The 18,285-nt window shown below is 41.9% G+C and overlaps 1 protein-coding gene across 1 annotated transcript; it reads left to right on the top strand.

Moving 5' to 3' along the window:
- The first annotated feature begins 1,957 nt into the window (after positions 1-1,957).
- On the top strand, positions 1,958-14,803 carry sdhaf3 (succinate dehydrogenase complex assembly factor 3). The gene is made up of 2 exons (XM_038725804.1): positions 1,958-2,279; positions 14,372-14,803. Exons 1-2 carry the CDS (start codon positions 2,103-2,105, stop codon positions 14,564-14,566), a joined length of 372 nt encoding a protein of 123 aa, XP_038581732.1. The 5' UTR covers positions 1,958-2,102; the 3' UTR covers positions 14,567-14,803.
- Positions 14,804-18,285: the final 3,482 nt, after the last annotated feature.

Raw genomic sequence — 18,285 nt, 5'->3', positions numbered from 1 at the left:
TTGGCAGACAAAATGTTTCTGTCCACTTCTGAATTCATTCTGCTGCTCCCATCATCAGTTCCATCATCAGTAAATATTAATGAGCCTGTTCCAGAAGCAGCCATGCACGCCCAAGCCATGACATTACCTCCATCCTTCACAGATGAGCTTGGATGCTTCGGATCATAAGCAGTTCCTTTCTTTCTCCACACTTTGGCCTTTCCATCACTTTGCTAGAGATTAATCTTGGTCTCATCAGTCCATAAGATTGTGTTCCAGAACTTTTGCGGCTCATCTCTGTACTTCTTTGCGAATTTATAATCTGGCCTTCCGATTCTTCCTGCTGATGAGTGGTTTGCATCTTGTGGTGTGGCCTCTAGATTTCTGCTCTCTGAGTCTTCTTCCAACAGTGGATTGTGATACCTTCACCCTGCACCGTGGAGGTCGTTGCTGATGTCACTTCCTGATGTTTTGGGGGTTTTCTTCACAGCTCTCACCATATTTCTGTCATCAACTACTGTTGTTTCTCTTGGCCGACCTGTTGGACGTCTGTTGCTCAGTACACCAGTAGTTTCTTTCTTTTTCAGGACGTTCCAAATTGTTGTGCTTGCTATGTCCAATGTTTGTCCAACGGCTCTGCTCGATATTCCTTCTTTTCTCAGCTTGACAGCGGCTTGCTTTACTCCCATAGACAGCTCTCTGGTCTTCATGCTGGTTTATCCTCTTTAACAGGAAATGCAGTCTTTATAGGTTTGAACTAAGGATGAAAACTTCGACTAGTCATGCAGAGCTATTTAATGTTTAAACAATCAACCTAAAAGGCAACACCTGGGCAACAAGAAACATCTGTCAGTCACATGTTCCAATAGTTTTGCTCACTTGAAAAAATGGGTGGGTTCAAACAAAGGGTGCTATGTCCTGAGTTGTTTAACACATCTAGATGTGAATACCAGGAAATGAGAGCTGAAATTCTGAACTCTTGTCTCATACTCTTTGATCTTAAGCCCAAATGTCTTCAGTGAACAACAAAAACAAAGAATGTTTTTATTTTAAAAAATATATATAAACATAACAGAATATAATGCAGTGCAGCTCTCAGGCATTCTGTGTTGCTTTCAGATCTGTTTCTCTTGTAGATCCACTTTTCTCTTCCCTGCTGAGGCAGCACACATGCAGGCATGATTTAGACTTTCCTCCTCTTTTGTCGTGTTCACGGGGAGAGAACGGAAAACTTGTCCAAAAAGAAACTTTGTTGTTAGTTACTGATTGCTGATTGCACATTTTTTGTTTCATTTTATAATCAGTAGCTTGTTTTTGTTTTTTTAAGTTACTTTTTTTGGACAATGCACATTTGTTTCTTCTATATTTGAATTGCATTGCATGTTTTCTTATTGTGCAAATAAACCTTTCTAAAGGCATTTTCATTTGTTCTTTATCTGCAAGCTATATTTCAGAACGTTTTAAAAAAAAAAAAATTAATTTAGCTTTAAAAAAGAGATGGGGACAAAATCAGCCATTTCAAAAAGTATAGGGGACATGTCCACAGCATCCCCAGAGTAAATGACACCTATAGGTTCAGTGATTCATGTGGAAGCTAAATCTTCAAGCATTTAGTTTACACAGTAAATGTTTGAGTTTGTAAAGACATATGCAGACACTTGTATTTTTTTTGAATAGCATATTATTCCCTTTCCCTCATTTTCTGTGAAATAATGCCAAATTTGATGATTTTTTTTCTTCATATTTTGATTTAGATTCGTTCCCAATGCATTTGCGTGTATGAAAAAAAGCTTTTTTAAGGATTTGGGCCTTTAGTGACTTTTTTCAAGACACTGCTATTGTTTTAAACACAACTGTAAGTCGGCGAAAGGCAGCCGCAGTCATCTCGAACGCACCTTTTTTCTGCCGAGCTAGTGCTCCAGCTCAGCAGGTGGCAGTAATGCACCTGTTAGTGAATTTCCAAGCAGAAGAAAAAGGTTAATTTCCGGGATAAACAAGGACATGTGTTAAATAACTATCCTTGTGAATGTTGGTTTCTGAACACCTCTATGTCTGCCTGTGTTTTTGAATTACAGTAATAGTTAGTTGTAGTTTTATTTAACTGTTCCGTCCAGCGTTGCTTCATGGCGGCATCTGCTCATGTCTCCAAAGTCCGCTCCTTGTACAAGAAGATTCTGGTCCTGCATCGGTTCCTGCCGTTAGATTTAAGAGCCCTCGGTGACCAGTATGTGAAAGACGAGTTCAGAAGGCATAAAACTGCATCAACCGAAGAGGTGAAGAACTTCATGGCAGAGTGGGAGGTAAAACACTTCGCGCTCACTATCTCTGAATTAAAGCTGAATGTTGAGGAGGGCACCTTAACGTTACTGTTATAACGTGACAACATGCATCCAAACTTTTTACTAATTTTACAATAAATTTACACAAACTTCATGTTTTCCAACAGAATGTAGGCTCCAGCTTCATTTGGTTGATTTAGCGTTAGAGAATGGGGGGCAGAGAAATGAAAGCGCTGTGTGTTTATATCCCGCACTAACCACGAGATGTATCAAGGCATAGGCATAGGAACAAGGATGCATTAAAGGGGAAAATTTCTTGTTCAATTCAGTGTTATTGATAGGGTATTTAACACAAGTTATCTTAATGCACTTTTCATACAGAGCAGGTCTAGACTCTACTCTGACCTGTTGTCTCTATGTTCTCTAAGGAGGGCTGCAGCGCCAGTGTTATGTCAGTCCGTCACCACACGGTGGCAGAGCAGCTTCAGTAAACGGGAAGGGACTGCTGGAAGGAAATGGAAACTGTATTCAGATTTGAGTTAGAGTTTTCACCTATGCAGTCACTGAAAATCTTTCTGCTAGTAAACTGTTAGGGGGAGTAAGATCTCTGAAATTTAACTGGTGACTGACAAAGACCTCATGTTTGTCTGAGCCCCACCTGGCCTGTTAATAATGCTTTATTTGTCATAATTGCATTAGTTGTGTTTCTGTGTCTACCTCTGGTATGTCTGTGCTTCTGCTCCTTGTGTGAGATTAATGTTCGCCGACTAATAAAGTAAACTAAGTATGTGGTGACAAGTGATGCCAGGAGGGTCTGATGGGTCTGGCGGGTGGCAGCAGAGTTCGCTTGACAATGGGCAGAGGATTAAGCATTCTGCTGACACAGCATATGCTCATCTTTGACAAACAGGGGCAGCTTTTTCATAGTTAGTACTTAACATTTGCTTTATACTTACTTAATAATACACATACTTGGCTTTTGCATGAAAAGATGAATTAATACTGGTACAGCCATGGCCTAGGATCACTTTATAACAACAACAACAAAAGGGTCTTGTTTTCTGTGTTTCTTTGTGACAATGTTGTGTACATGGTTCATTTAGCTTAAAAAATAGCTGATTCTCTCACCCATCAACAAATCATTAATGAAAAATGGGAAGTTATGTATACATAAAGTAACTTGGAGACAAAGAAATGTACATTATGTTATCCTGCAGAGTGACATTACCTGTATTTTGTCAGTCAGGCCTCTTATGAGCAAACTGTTCAAATAGCAGAAATCCAAATACACTTGTATGGGATGTGGGAAGACTACTGTCAACACCAGTCACAAATCTATTATATTTAACCAACACATTCTCACTCCCAAATCATCACATATTGACGCTTGGTCAACACCCTTTGGCATCGCTTTTTAACTGCCTGGGTACCCTTTTACCAATGTATTTTAACATTTAGGGCTCCACTGTCAAGTTAGCAACAATAGCTACATATGCAACATCCGGTTAGACTAAAATAAAAATGGCCTTTTATTGTGACCAGCCTAAGGCACACCTGTGCAATACCCATGCTGTCTGATCAGCATCTCCAAATGCCACACCTGTGAGGTGGATGGATTATCTCGGCAAAGGAGAAGTGCTCACTGACACAGATTTAGACAGATTTGTGAACAATATTTGAGAGAAATAGGCCTTTTGTGTACATAGAGAAAGTCTTAGATCTTTGAGTTCAGCTCACGATGACTGGGGGCAAAAACAAAAGTGTTGCGTTTATAATTTTGTTCAGTGTATGTTATGTACATCAGTTAACTTACGTAAGTTAAGTAGCATTACTTGTATAACTTGTACAATTTAGGTGACTAATAAAAACATTTGTGTTTCACACAGGAAACTAACACCAGTCTCCTGTTTCTGCCCTCTATCCACCCCAACCGCCTCCTCACAGACTTTTCTGTTAAATATCCTACGCCTCCCTTTAGCCTCCATAAACAACGCTACAGGGCTTTCCCATGCGTTGAACCAGGACGCTATTTAAAGGGCTTCCCAGTGTGTTACAAACTAACGGCAAGGGCTCTTGACCATGCGTCCAAATGTGATGACTTGGAAGTGAGAACAGGTTGATTTAACCTGTGTGTGTTTTTTACACCCGTGGTCGCTGAGATAACAAACAGAAAAAATTGGCCATTTTCAGTTTGAGTGTATTCAAAGACTAGTGGCTGTAAAAATTTGAACAGTCATTAATATAAGCCGGACACCAGCCTCAGAAGACCGACCTGGCTTCATGTGCTGATAGGGGTCACTATTTCACACGTCCTCTAGTTCCCATAATGACATAAACCATGAGTATGCCTGGTCCAGCCTTTTTTTTATGGTCCCATGGGAGAGAGACAGTGTTTTCCCGAACAATTAGGCACTGCTTGGAGATGCTAAATCACCCATCTGCAGGTAATTTCTCTGATGAAGTAGATGGTGATTGCAGCTGGAATCACGAGAGGTCTCTTTGTCATTGTTGTAGCTGTGAAGCCACCGGGGAGGAGGTAGTCACTTTCATTATGCCTCCCTATATTAATATGTATTGTTTTCAAACCCAGAGTCCATCTGAATCGGTCCCAATCAGGGGACGAGGGGCTTTTGTCATATTTACCCACAGCTTTGGCTGCATTTGGAAACATTTCTAGGGAAAGTTAATTTGGCCAAAACCACTGGGAGGCATCCGTGCCTGGATTGGCTCAGAAATGTACAGAAACATGATAATAAGGTCCCTGTCTAATTGCTGTATCATCTAGCCAAACCCAAACAACTAAAAGCCAAAGTTGTCCACATTAAATTGGTGTGAAAAACACCTGAGCTAGACTGCTGGCCCAGAGCAGACAGATACTCTCTGGTAAGGGTTTTAATAGCTTTTTGTTTTAATGGACTCTGGTCTAAGGCCAAAAGAATGCGTTTGTAATTTTGATCGTGAGCTGATAAAAAGGGCTGCAGAAACAGTGGCAGCTATTGGTGGTTTAAGGGGGGAAATTAACATACTGGGGGAAAAAAACAAAAATCCAGCATAAAAATTTATTGATTTATACACAAATATGGAAAGTATGCCACATAGTTATTTTGTCTCATATGAATCATTAAGGGAATGTAAACCTCTCGTGTGTATTATTTATGTCCTCACTAACATCACTGTTGACTGTACTAACAGCCGTTTTGTAACGTCTGGCGGCATATTAGCATTCAAAGAAAATTATATTGATCGATATAGCTTTGTAAACAAAATACAGATAAACACTTGAAATGTAAAACTAACAAAGTGCACAGGAGTTGTAAACATTAACACTTGAACTCTACATTAATCAGGGAGCGGGAGTGTGTCCGCCATTACTCTCATTCTCAGCAGGCGTCCGCCGAGTCAGAGTATCTTATCTGAAAACAACAAAACACATTGTGAATCCTAAAAACATCTTAAACATAAGGGCTAATGATTTACTATGCTTATTTATTATTTATTTATCTTTTGTACACTGTACTGACCTATAAAACAGGAGAAATAATCAAGCAGAGGAAACTTGCTGCCATTCGTGCGGTCGCCAGAATGTCGAGGTTACGACAGCTGCGTCATCTAAACAGTCCCCATCAAGGCGAGCACTCTGCTGCCCCCTACTGTCAGTAGTGGTATACATGTTTGTAATACAGAAGCCTTGATGGACTTACTCGACTCACTTTTAAATGAATATAAACAGTGCTACAAAATATATTACATTAAATTAAACCAAAAATGTGACCATTAATTTTGTGTGAATCACATGCATCAAAATTTTTGTTCTGAGCTGAAGGTCGTGGTTTTCCAAAGCCCTTTGTCTCAGTCTTGAGAAGGCTTGGCTGGCATAACTGAGACAATAATGTATTTCAATATCAATGTTATGCTTTGGAGGAGAGATGGCTGCCAAGATATGGCAAGTGTTCCACATTATGGAGTCTGGTGTTGTCTACAGCGATGGATGGGGACAGAGCAGGCATACTTTGCTGGGGGTTGATAGAGGATTTGGGTCTTTTTTATATTAAGGGCCAGGCCAAGCTGCTCGTATGCTTTTGCAAACACGTCCAGCAGGCTCTGTAGGTCGTATTCCGCGAGGGCACTAAGGCGATGTCATCGGCAAACTGCAGTTCAGGGATGGACGTGGTGGTAGTTTTGCTTTTACCACTGAATCTGTTAATGTTCAGAAGTGTGATGTAGGCTAGTAGTCGCAGTACTCTGATTTATTTGTCAGGGCAGCAGCCTATTTTTGTCAGGACTAGCCAGAGGGCCTGGCGGTTCATGGAATCAAAGGCTTGGTTAGGTCAGTAAAGGCCGTACCGTGGTTGGTTCTGTCCCTAGGCTTTATCTTCGAGTTGGCAAGTGGTAATAATCATCTCCATTGTGCCTCTGTAAGATATCTGTTAGCTGAGACCCTGGCCAGAGATCTTTCCCGGGACACCTCCTTAACAAAAGGTGTGTGTGTGTGTGTGTGTGTGTGCGCGCGCGCGGGCGGGCGGGCATGCGTGCGTATATCAAGTCGGAAGCTTCCGGTCTACAATATGAAGCCGATGCGGAAGTCCCTGAAACCTGCATTCCACTGAAAATCCTGCAGGGGGCGACTCTTGACTCTGGTTGCAAAAAGAAGTCTGGCTCCATTAGAAGTAATGGGAAAATGACCCTACTTCTCAGCTGAAGTACCCCAGTAAACACTTTCCTGATGTGTTTATGGTCTCAGTTGCTAGTTTCAAGTCTTCTTCAATACAAAATGATGTTCATTTAGTAAATTATGGCCCCATTTATTTTAAAATAGACCAAAAAGCAGAGTATGTTTCAGGGCGGGATTATCTGACAAGTTGACAAGTCGTTACTATGGGAACCTGTCAATCAGGCTGGAGCAGACTCGTACCCTCGGCCCTGTGTAAATTTAACCAGCACATTTAGATTTAAGACTGTTGTTTGCTAGACAAAGTTATCAGCCCTGTTAAAATGACGTTGATGTTAACGTGAATTACAGACGCACCTAGCTAAGCAAGCTAGCTAGCTCCGCACATGACCGTTAGCTCCGCCGTATCGTCACTTCCGGGCACTTCCTGGTTGCAAAAACTCGACATGGCGGCGACCTATCGGCCAAACTCGAGGCTTCAAAACGGCAGTCCACAAACCAACGGGTGACGTCACGATGACTACGTCCATTTCTTATATACAGTCTATGGTGTGTATGTAAGTAAGTAATGACTGCTGATCAACACAGTATGTATAAGCTGCAATCTAATCTCCTACTTTTTCCGTGATATGTAAATATGAACAACTATAGCTGCATTTCCACCAAAAGTAGCCGGAACTTTTTAGTCCCCGGATCTCTTTTCATGGAACTAAAAGGTTCCTTCAGCCCATTGTTGTGTGCGTTCAGTGGTCTAAAGACCTGCGAAGATTAGGCAAATGAACCAGCTGACTTGGTCTGTAGGCCTGTACGCCTTACAAAGCGATGCACAGGCATCATTACTTGTAACCACTATCCATGAGCAACATTTCTAAAAGAACATCAGTGATGGTGATCTGATCACAGTATGGAGGTTAACAAGCCGTCTAACTCACTCCTCATTTTCCTTCTTTCCTTTCTCTCTAGTTCTGTGTGCATGTGTGAAGACAGTTAGTTTAAAAAAGATGTAAAGCTCACTAATTAACACCTTATTTGTTTGTTTAAGCCATACAAAAGCCAAAGTGTAAAAATGATAAGCTGTGGTTAGACGGTAAGATCAGTCAATCCCACAAAAATCTCCCCAAATGCTTGATGATCTGACAAGTATGTTTTTCACATTTTGCAGGTTCATTAACATTTAGAACATTATAGCAATGCATGTGGGAATTTTCTGTACTTGCTGGAAACCCATTTCCACCAATGTGATGAAAAAAAAAAGATGCTGTAAGTCATTATAATGAGAAACTTTCAAAGAATAATGACTTAGTATCTCAAAATACTGATTTACTTATCTCAAATGATTTAGTATCTCCACGACCCTGTGCACAGGATAAGCGTATCTAACCAAGTCATTACTTTAAGATATAATGACTTACAAGCCTGCCATTGACTGAATATTTCAGTCAGAATTCTCCTCCCCTTCCGTTGTCTTCTGACTAGAGATGAAATGGTATTGACATTTTTAAATCAAGATTAGAGTAAACAACATGATCACACTTATCAGGTTTATTGTGTTATTAAAATGTGCTGAAAATGTTCAAATAGCACCGATACACAGTCAAACCAAGTTTCATATTGGAAACCACAAATAAAATTAGCAGCACTGTGCACATTTTGTTTGCATAAACAACACCTTGTGGAAACATATGGAAACCAAAACACATGTCCATTAACATTAAAGTATAATATTATAAAGTATGACCCAGTGCACAATTTACATAAATACAAATAGTCTTGTATCTGTCTAGAAGACAGTGATAGTACAACTGTTATACAGAAATTTGCCAAATACAGAGGAGTCTTGTAAAGGAGTCTGCAGCGTTTCTCCTTTTTTTTTTTCGAGTTTTTCAAAGCGAGGCAATTGAACGCAGTTTTCGAATGCGAATTTTCTGTCAGACATTGCAATTACAATTCGATTTGCGATTTATATTTTTTAAGTTTAGCTAAAGTTCAATATTCACTGCCAGTCTATTTTTGACGGAACCCGAGTCAAGCAGCACAGATCAGATGAACCGGGCAGGAAGTCAGACACAGAACGGCATAGAGAATCCGCTGGACTTTCTAAATAAAACACCCTGTGCAGACTTCCAATTGTGTATCAACTATAAACACAGTTAAAACAGACAAAAAATTTTTTACTGCGTGGCTACTTAACAATGGTAGACGCACAAAAATCAATGACAACCGAACAAATCCACAAAATCTGAACAAATCAGCAAAATCAAGCAGGCAAAATGCTCTTATTCTGAAATGCTCCGTGTGGGAGATGACGCCTGCAGACAGCGGAACGGTTTGTAATTTAGATTTGAAAATGATTAATCGTTCAGCCCTATCATCTAGTAAAACCTGTTCTGGATGTAAATTGATGTAGAAATACAGTATGCTGTCATTGTTATTGTAGGTACACCAAGGCCACTGCTGAGGGTTCAACTGTGTGCACACTTGACATCAGTCAGTCAGAACCATCAGTTTGTCACGTCAGCCATGTTTTTCATTCACATTCGGCGTCATTACACATTATGCATCTGGAATGCTTTCAGGTCGGAAGTCTGAAAATTCACCTGGGAAATATCCAAGTTCCAAGCGATCGGGAACGCATCATTAGCAACACCCTAACGGCGGGGATCCACTGACTGCGTCTACGGTGCATTACGGCTGCGCCACGGTTTTGATGCGTCCACTGGAAGCGTCTCAGTAGCGGAGCGTGCAGCCTACCCCACGTTGTTGACTTGTTTATTTGTCATTTTGTGTGCTTATACAACCGATCTCAGCGCTCTGTGAACCGTTTCCCCCCAGTTCCCTGCAGGGCCGAAATTCCCACATGGAACGTTTTTCCTGCCTGATTTTGCTGAATTGTTTAGATTTAGTTGATTTTTGTGCTTCTACCGTGGTTAAGAAGGCTACACAGTTAAATTATTTCTTCGTTGGTCTTTTTTGGTCTGTGTTTATTGTTGATATACGATCGGGAGTCTGTACAAGGAATTTTATTTTGAAAATCAACCGAATTCTCTTTGCGCTGCACTGCGGCGCTTCTAGTGTGAGCACAATCATTGACTACAATGGCAGCGATTTGCTCCAGCAGCCGTGGCTCAGCCGTAACGAGGCGCATACGCCGCCTGTGTGAGTATCCCGTCAGTGCAGGTGGTAGGTAGAGGCATTTTAATTTAGATGCAAATAAAATAGTTTCAATGTGAGTGTGAGTGGTTGTTTGTCTATGTGTGGCCCTGCAATGGACTGGCGACCTGTCCAGGGTGTACCCCGCCCTTCGCCCGACGTCAGCTGGGATTGGCTCCAGCCTCCCTGCGACCATGTACGCAGGATAAGCGGTTGACGATGGATGGATGGAGTTCCACGTTAGCTTTATCATAATAGAGGCTATTCATGGTGGGGTCCAATCACACACCACATTATTAAAAACAGACAAATTCCCACCATTTGTACCAATTTGACAGCAGAAATGTCTATAGTATAATGAGTATAGCAGAGCTCAAACAACACAAACTCTCTCCTGGTGTCACCCTAGTCCTCTTTCTTTTCTGCCTGTTATTTCAAAAGGAGGCAAATTTCTGTTGCATCTCCGCTTCCTCAGAAAAATAGTGGGAACAGACGAGGAGCGAGACTTAAAATGAAATTACAAGCACTGAGCGTTCAGTGTGTAATCCATTTATTTCAGGAGGCACCCATGGGAGTTTTCTGCTCCTAATAAATCGGCTCTGTTGGCCTAAACAAGCTCTTCCCAAAGAGAAAGAGAGAAATGTTTTTAAGGAACAAAGGAAAAGATGAATGAGTGGTGAACTAAATGAGCTGCACTGAGCCAAAGAGTTCAGATTTGTTAAGGTTTGACCCCAAGCTGGCTCACTAAAAGATGAGTAGAATGTGAGGCCACATACTGCTGTAGCTGTGTTGAATTCACTTATTTGAATAAGGACAAGGCTGTCTTCTCAGGCTTGACTGAAGCCAATGGCTGTAGGTCAGGCCAGTTTTATTTATATAGCTCAAATATACAACATACAACCTCTATCCTTACTTAGCCATTAGAATGAGCCTACATAATACAAATACAAAAATGTATTTAAACAAACTTGTGTTCAAACCAAAGAAAAGTCCTACCAAAGTCTTACGAGCGACTACATGACTGTGACTTTACCAGAAAAGACGCAAGCCACTTTTTGTCTTTTAGGATTTGTCACATTCTCTTTTGATAAAAAGACAATGTTACCAGAAGCCTTAACATGGCTCAGTAAGTGACGTGGCAGAGCCCTGTTAATGTAACAGATCCAGAGGCAATGAGACTGAGCGAACACCACCCACATTTACCCACCTCGACCTTTCTAATAAGCCCTTGAATGAGAAAGTAAAAAGTATGAGCACAAGTGTGCCAAACTGTTGGAGTATTCCTTTAAGCTGTAACCTTCCTGCCTCAGGGAGGCTACTTTGCCTTGGCAAATTTTCAACATAATTACATTATGTGCAGGAAAAAGCCTCTCAGATAAATGGCTTGTTAATGCTTCCAGAGCGAGAGAGAGCTCTGTGAATGGGAAAACACGGGACAATTCACTGTGTGCTTTTCGTTCAAATGATGGATGGCTTTTCAGAAGTGAAACACACGGAGGTGGCCATGGACCTGCCCACGGTGATTCATATACAGCACTGACAGCTTAGACTCGTCACACGGGCTGAGGTTAAGTAGCAGGGCTTTTCCTGGCTCAAAATGAGGCAGAGAGGGTACCATCCTGATCACGTGCACACTTGATGTGTAATGGGCCTTATCACATTAATGTTTATTTTGTCATAAAAGGTAATGTGTAGGTGTCCTAGTACTTTTGTCTATATAGTCTAAAGTCAGCTCTTATTTTCATTTCTAGTTCAGTGTCGCTGATTTGATATCCTGTCCAGTTTTCTGTAGTATGCTAGTAATACGTGAATGTTAAATGTTTTAGTAAATACTTCAAGATTTGAAGCCAAGTCTTCATGGGCTTTCATATAAACTTCAATGCATGAAAAAACTCCAGCTAAAGTTCAAATGCTATTGAAAACACACAGGTTGGTGCACTTTCACGCAGGAGGTTTTTATCTGAGCTTTCATTTCTACAGAGCTGTTTAACTGTAGTAAAGGATGTACATTTTATGGAACAGTACTCCAACAGGAGGAATTGGCACATTTGTAGGGGACTATTTCCAGCATATATAAGATACAGTGGGGAGAACCAGTATTTGATACACTGCTGATTTTGCAGGTTTTCCTATTTATAAAGCATGTAGAGGTCTGTAATTTTTAATCGGTACTCTTCAACTGTGAGAGATGGAATTTAAAACAAAAATCCAGAAAATCACATTGTATGATTTTTAAATCATTAATTTGCATTTTATTGCATGACATAAGTATTTGATACATCAGAAAAGCAGAACTTAATATTTGGTACAGAAAGCTTTGTTTGCAGTTACAGAGATCATACGTTTCCTGTAGTTGACCAGGTTTGCACACACACTGCAGCAGGGATTTTGGCCCACTCCTCCTTACAGACCTTCTCCAGATCCTTCAGGTTTCGGGGCTCTCGCTGGGCAATACGGACTTTCAGCTCCCTTCAAAGATTTTCTATTGGATTCAGGTCTGGAGACTGGCTAGGCCACGCCAGGACCTTGCTTGTTACGGAGCCACTCCGTAGTTGCCCTGGCCGTGTGTTTCTGGTCGTTGTCATGCTGGAAGACCCAGCCACGACCCATCTTCAGTGCTCTTACTGAGGGAAGGAGGTTGAGGCCAAGGACTCGCGATACATGACCCCATCCTCCTCCCCTCAGTATGGTGCAGTCGTCGTGTCCCCTTTGCAGAAAAGCATCCCCAAAGAACGATGTTTCCACCTTCATGCTTTACGGTTGGGATGGTGTTCTTGGGGTTGTACTCATCCTCCTTCTTCCTCCAAACACGGCGAGTGGAGTTTAGACCATAAAGCTCTATTTTGGTCTCATCAGACCACATGACCGTCTCCCATTCCTCCTCTGGATCATCCAGATGGTCATTGGCAAACTTCAGACGGGCCTGGACATGCGCTGGCTTGAGCAGGGGGACCTTGCGTGTGCTGCAGGATTTTAATCCATGACGGCGTAGTGTGTTACTAATGGTTTTCTTTGAGACTGTGGTCCCAGCTCTCTTCAGGTCATTGACCAGGTCCTGCCGTGTAGTTCTGGGCTGATCCCTCACCTTCCTCATCATCATTGATGCCCATCTTGCATGGAGCCCCAGACAGAGCGAGATTGACCGTCATCTTGAACTTCTTCCATTTTTTAATAATTGCGCAAACACTCACCAAGCTGCTTGCCTATTGTCCTGTAGCCCATCCCAGCCTTGTGCAGGTCTACAATTTTATGCCTGATGTCCTTACACAGCTCTCTGGTCTTGGCCATTGTGGAGAGGTTGGAGTCTGTTTGATTGAGTGTGTGGACAGGTGTCTTTTATACAGGTAACAAGTTCAAACAGGTGCAGTTAATACAAGTAATGAGAGGAGAACAGGAGGGATTCTTAAAGAAGAACTAACAGGTCTGTGAGAGCCGGAATTCTTACTGGTTGGTAGGTGATGCAATAAAATGCATGTTGGTGATTTTGCAGGAAAACCTGCAGGAAAACCTGCAAAATCAGCAGTGTATCAAATACTTGTTCTCCCCACTGTATATCAGGCTTTGGATACACGCACGCTCACACAAAATACATGTTAGCAGTATTCCTTGGTGTTACAACCATAAAGCAGTGGCCTGTACTACGAAGTGTATGTGTGTGTGTGTGTGTGTGTGTGTGATGCTGCAGCCTTGCAAAATGAAGCGATTTGGTTCTTTGACCAAAAAACAAAACCATTTTCTCTCATAAATGTCTGACTATAATTTAAGAGAATATTCAGATTTTTCAGTTTTTTCTCAGATTATTAGCCCACTCCCCTGGCTCCTGGCTGGTTTTATTATAGTGGACCTAATATACAGCTGTACCTTTTACATCTTAATCACTGTTAAGTTAACTACAAATGTACACTGCCAACAAGCCTAACCTGGATTTGTTGGCCACCACAGTGTTAGATTTTGCTGTTAACGTTTCTTTACACTCCTCATACCCTGCCTTCACTGCTGAACACACCCCTTTTAAGTGAACGTGCACCAACTACAATTAAGTTAACACCGACTAACCAACATCTTATTCACAGTTGTTTGTTCTGTTGCACCAGTGTCCGATCAGAGTTTGTTACCCAGAGTTTGCTTGATAACCCGGAGTCGAATCTGAGTAGGTTTAACTCTAGTACAGGCCACTGGTCTGCAGGTCACAGACTTATCTTTTTATAAAGGGTAGACTACATTCTCACTTAAATTTTTGTTGTGATGTTGAACCATATGTTCAGTCTCTGTCTGTGCCCCTCTCCCCCCACAGAACTACAAGGACACCCTGCAGACCCAGGTTCTGGAGTCAGCGGGGAAGGGACCCAGCACAGTCAAGTTTGGGGCCGACCTATCAGAAAGGAAACTCAACGACTTCCAGGAAGAACAGATAGGCCAACTGTACGAACTCCTGCTAGAATCCACCAAACCCAACAGACAGTTTGACATCCAGGAAGACAGCAAGTGAAGCAGCAGGCCACAGAGATGTGCTCGGACAAAGGAAAAACAGAAGGCACAATGATGAATTCAGACCACTAATGTAATACCTGTCAGTGCTTCAAGTGAAGAGTGGTACTCAAAGGCAGAGATTTTTGATTATATTAAAGAGCTGCGTACAGGCTCTGTGTTCCTGTAGTTGTCTCTTTTACTGTGACAATAAAGAGGGTCCTCGTGCTTCTCCGCAGGTGCTTTAAGGTGGCACTAATTGGTTTCCTTTGTCAACTTTCCTTGCACAAATACAGTTGTGAGCTCATGGTCGTGGAGGAAAGGAAAAGGATGTCTAGTCGGCAGATGCAGCCAGAGCTCACATCAGCAATGCCTCTTTCAGCCTCAGTGGTGATGTCAGTATTGTCGGGGTGAAAATATCAACAGTAGAATCTACACCGACACAAAAGCCATGAGCTTGGGGAGAAACGGGGGTGTTAGAGCGGTTATAAAAGTCGACTCACGGCTTTTGATCCACCGATTTCCTCCCACAAATTCAAACAATGGTTTCCCCTTGAAATAAAGGGTAATCAGGCATGCACCATACAGCATCTGTTCCAAATATAATGCTGCTTTGAACCCAGACCTCCCACCCACTTCTCACTTTCTGATATCTAAATGACATTGTTAATCATTTAGCCTTACATTCCACCTACTTACAAAACACCTTGTGATGCTAATTTTACATGTTGTCTTATGTGTGAAAGAGCACCTGTGTCACTTGTGTAAAAATTGTAAGGACACAATGTCTTACCAGGTCAAACAGTAATGTTTCTGGACAACTTGGCGTAAGTCTGAATTGAATATCATCAGGTTGACATAAGTCTAAAGCAGCACCTGTTAAATAAGAACAGTGACAGATTAAAGCAGCTACATTCAATATTTTGATATTAACAATGGATCACATGACTACTTGTATGTGAATGGTGTCATTTGTAGTGACGAACCCGCAGAGAATAACCGCCTGATTCTGCAGTTTTAGCTCATTGTTTTGGATTTCCGCCCTGCAACACAGCTGTTTTGGGTCAGCCATCATCCTCATTCCCAGCACCAGGACGCAGCTGTTTTCCTTACGCAGCACCAAACAGCAGACAGACACAGTTAGAGACTAGCTGGTGACAAAAGTGGAACATTTAGCAGCAAACGAGCCAGATAGTTTTCTCAGGAGCTGGTGGAGACTAAGAAGATGGAAAAAGGAGAGCGAATATTGGACTGCCATTTGCCAGGTGACCCGAAACACAACTCAAAATGAATAATACTGTTGCTCTGGATTTTTAAAGGCAAATGTTTGTTAACACATTAGCCATGTAAACTTAAGGTACTCTGTGGAACGCGATTCCCCGTTTTGTTTGTTTCATGCATCTGAAAGCACACGGGCGGCGCAAGCACCTTTTTCCAAGAAAGCTCCACAGGTCACCTTTTATAAGTTCAATTCAATTTTATTTATATAGCGCCAAATCACAACAACAGTTATCTCACAGCACTTTTCATAAAAGCAGGTCTAGACCGTACTCTATGATATTATTTACAGAAGCCCAACAGTTCCCTCCAAGAGCAGCACTAGGAGACAGAGGCAAGGAAAAACTTCCTTTAAGAGGCAGAAACCTCGAGCAGAACCGTGGCTCAGGGTGGGCGGCCATCTGCCTCCACCGGTTGGGGGTGAAGGGGAGAGAGTGAGAGAGAGAGATATCAAGAGAGGGCAGGAGAGGAACAGAGAGAAAAAGAGAGGGAGGGAAGGAGAGAGAGAGAGGCAGCCTACACAATATACACACAGAGGTACAGACAGTAAAGGTAATGTTGCTATAGACTAAATGAAAAATGGTACAGATATTTATAATAGTGTTAATGGTAACCATCGTAATGTTAATGATTATAATAACAATAATAACAATAGGACTAGTAACAATAGTCGTTGCAGCAGAGGGTGTCGAGCAGGAACACGGGGGCAACAGGTGACCCGCAGCCACAGATCCAGACTCCACAGCTCCAGAGCCAGAAAACCTGCAGGAAGTGATAGGAGGAGAGAGGAGAGGGACGAGAAAGCACAAGACTACCGGAAAGGGAAGAAGTTGTGTTAGTAACATGCAATAATGGGATGAGGTTGCATACAGAGGGAGAGGAAGTAGAGGAGAGAGGAGCTCAGTGCATCATGGGAAATCCCCCGGCGGTCTAGGCCTATAGCAGCATAACTAAGGGATGGTTCAGGACTCATCTGAGCCAGCCCTAACTATAAGCTGGCTCAGAGTCCTTATCACTATAAGGCAGACTGAAGTGGTTTGAAAGCAAAATGAGGCACTGTTTGTTACCCATTAGCTATGTTTGAGTCTTACATCCTGTATCAATACTTCTTTAGTTACCAAAACTAGAAAAAAGATTGTCAGCTTCAGTGCACAGATACAAATGGACCGACCTGTAATTAGTATTTGTGATATACTGTATGTCATGGTATGATATGTAAATTCACTTTTAACCATCTCTGAGTTCAATCTCTTAATTAAATCAGTGATTAATATCAGCTGTGAAAGGCCCAGGCTGTAACTGATTGAGGGATAATAAGCAAGGCGGTGCTTTCACTATTTATTTAACATGACCTCCATCACTTCCCCATGGCAGTAAGAAGTACCACCATATGTCACCAAGTGGCTACAGTGGAGGGGGGGGGGGCATGGTCCGCAGAGAGCAGTGAATAAGAAAGGGACACACTAGACCCACAAACAATATGAGAAAAAATAAATAATGCCTAAAACTATGCACACAAAACCGGAAAATATTGTTTACCAACACACGTGTTACTTTCACTGTTAAAATGACAGTTACCGTGAATTACAGATGCACCTAGCTAAGCAAGCTAGCAAACTAGTTAGTTCTGCACACGGCCGTTAGCTCCACCGTCTCGTCCAAATATGGTCACGTATTTTTGCTAGTTTCAAAAACTCGGCCAAACTCAAGGCTTCAAGACAGCAGTCCACAAACCAACAGGTGACGTCACGATGACTGCATCCACTTCTAACAAAATAGTGGTTTAGCTTTGTCACTTTGTACTTCAGCTGTTGGCACAGCCACTTTTCTTGAGGCACCGCCATTAGTTTTAATTTTGGTTATGCAACTGCGTTGTGGACAGTGTCCACTGTGATGGCAGCAGTTTTCACTCAGGTGAAAAGTTAATGAGGGCTTGATAAAAAAGACCAGTCGATGGTTCAGAAAGTCTAAAGCCTTGCCTGACACCCCTAGAGGCTGCAGTGTTCATTACACCTCATTACAAAAACAAAATACAAAAAACAAAATGGTTCAGAACAAACTCCATCTGCGGATGAAGAATGTGGGTGAAAGCTCCGTAGGAAGTGATATTTTTTTTCCTTTAGGGATGTGATTGTTTGTCAGTCAGTCCACCTCTTTGTTTCATACTGACATTTCTCAACTATTTGATGGATTACTGTGGTCCCACCATGGTCCCCAGAGGATGAATTCTTTGGTAATCCCTTGACTTTTCCTCTAGCACCACCATGATCTGTACATCTGTGGTTTAGTGTAAAACATTTCTACAAGTATTGGATGGTTGGTCATGAAATTTGGTTCACACATTTATGTTCCCCACAGGATGAATTTTAATAACTTTGGGACTCTCTTGACTTCAACTGAGGAGGTAATTGGGCAGTGGAAGAAACACTTTGAGGAACTCCTAAATCCAACTCTCTAGTAGAG

This window comes from Micropterus salmoides, unplaced genomic scaffold, assembly GCF_014851395.1.
Source record: "Micropterus salmoides isolate LMB-PRFRI ecotype aquatic unplaced genomic scaffold, ASM1485139v1 Ms_hic_scaffold_17, whole genome shotgun sequence".
NCBI lineage: Eukaryota > Metazoa > Chordata > Actinopteri > Centrarchiformes > Centrarchidae > Micropterus > Micropterus salmoides.
Note: the sequence above shows the minus strand (reverse complement) of the source record. Positions and strands in the feature narration are given on the sequence as shown.

Excerpts from the sequence above, each read along its gene's own strand:
- sdhaf3 (XM_038725804.1), top strand. The coding sequence starts at position 2,103 with ATGGCGGCATCTGCTCATGTCTCCAAAGTCCGCTCCTTGTACAAGAAG. Across the intron at positions 2,280-14,371 it reads ACTTCATGGCAGAGTGGGAG|AACTACAAGGACACCCTGCA; the intron begins GTAAAACACTTC and ends CTCCCCCCACAG.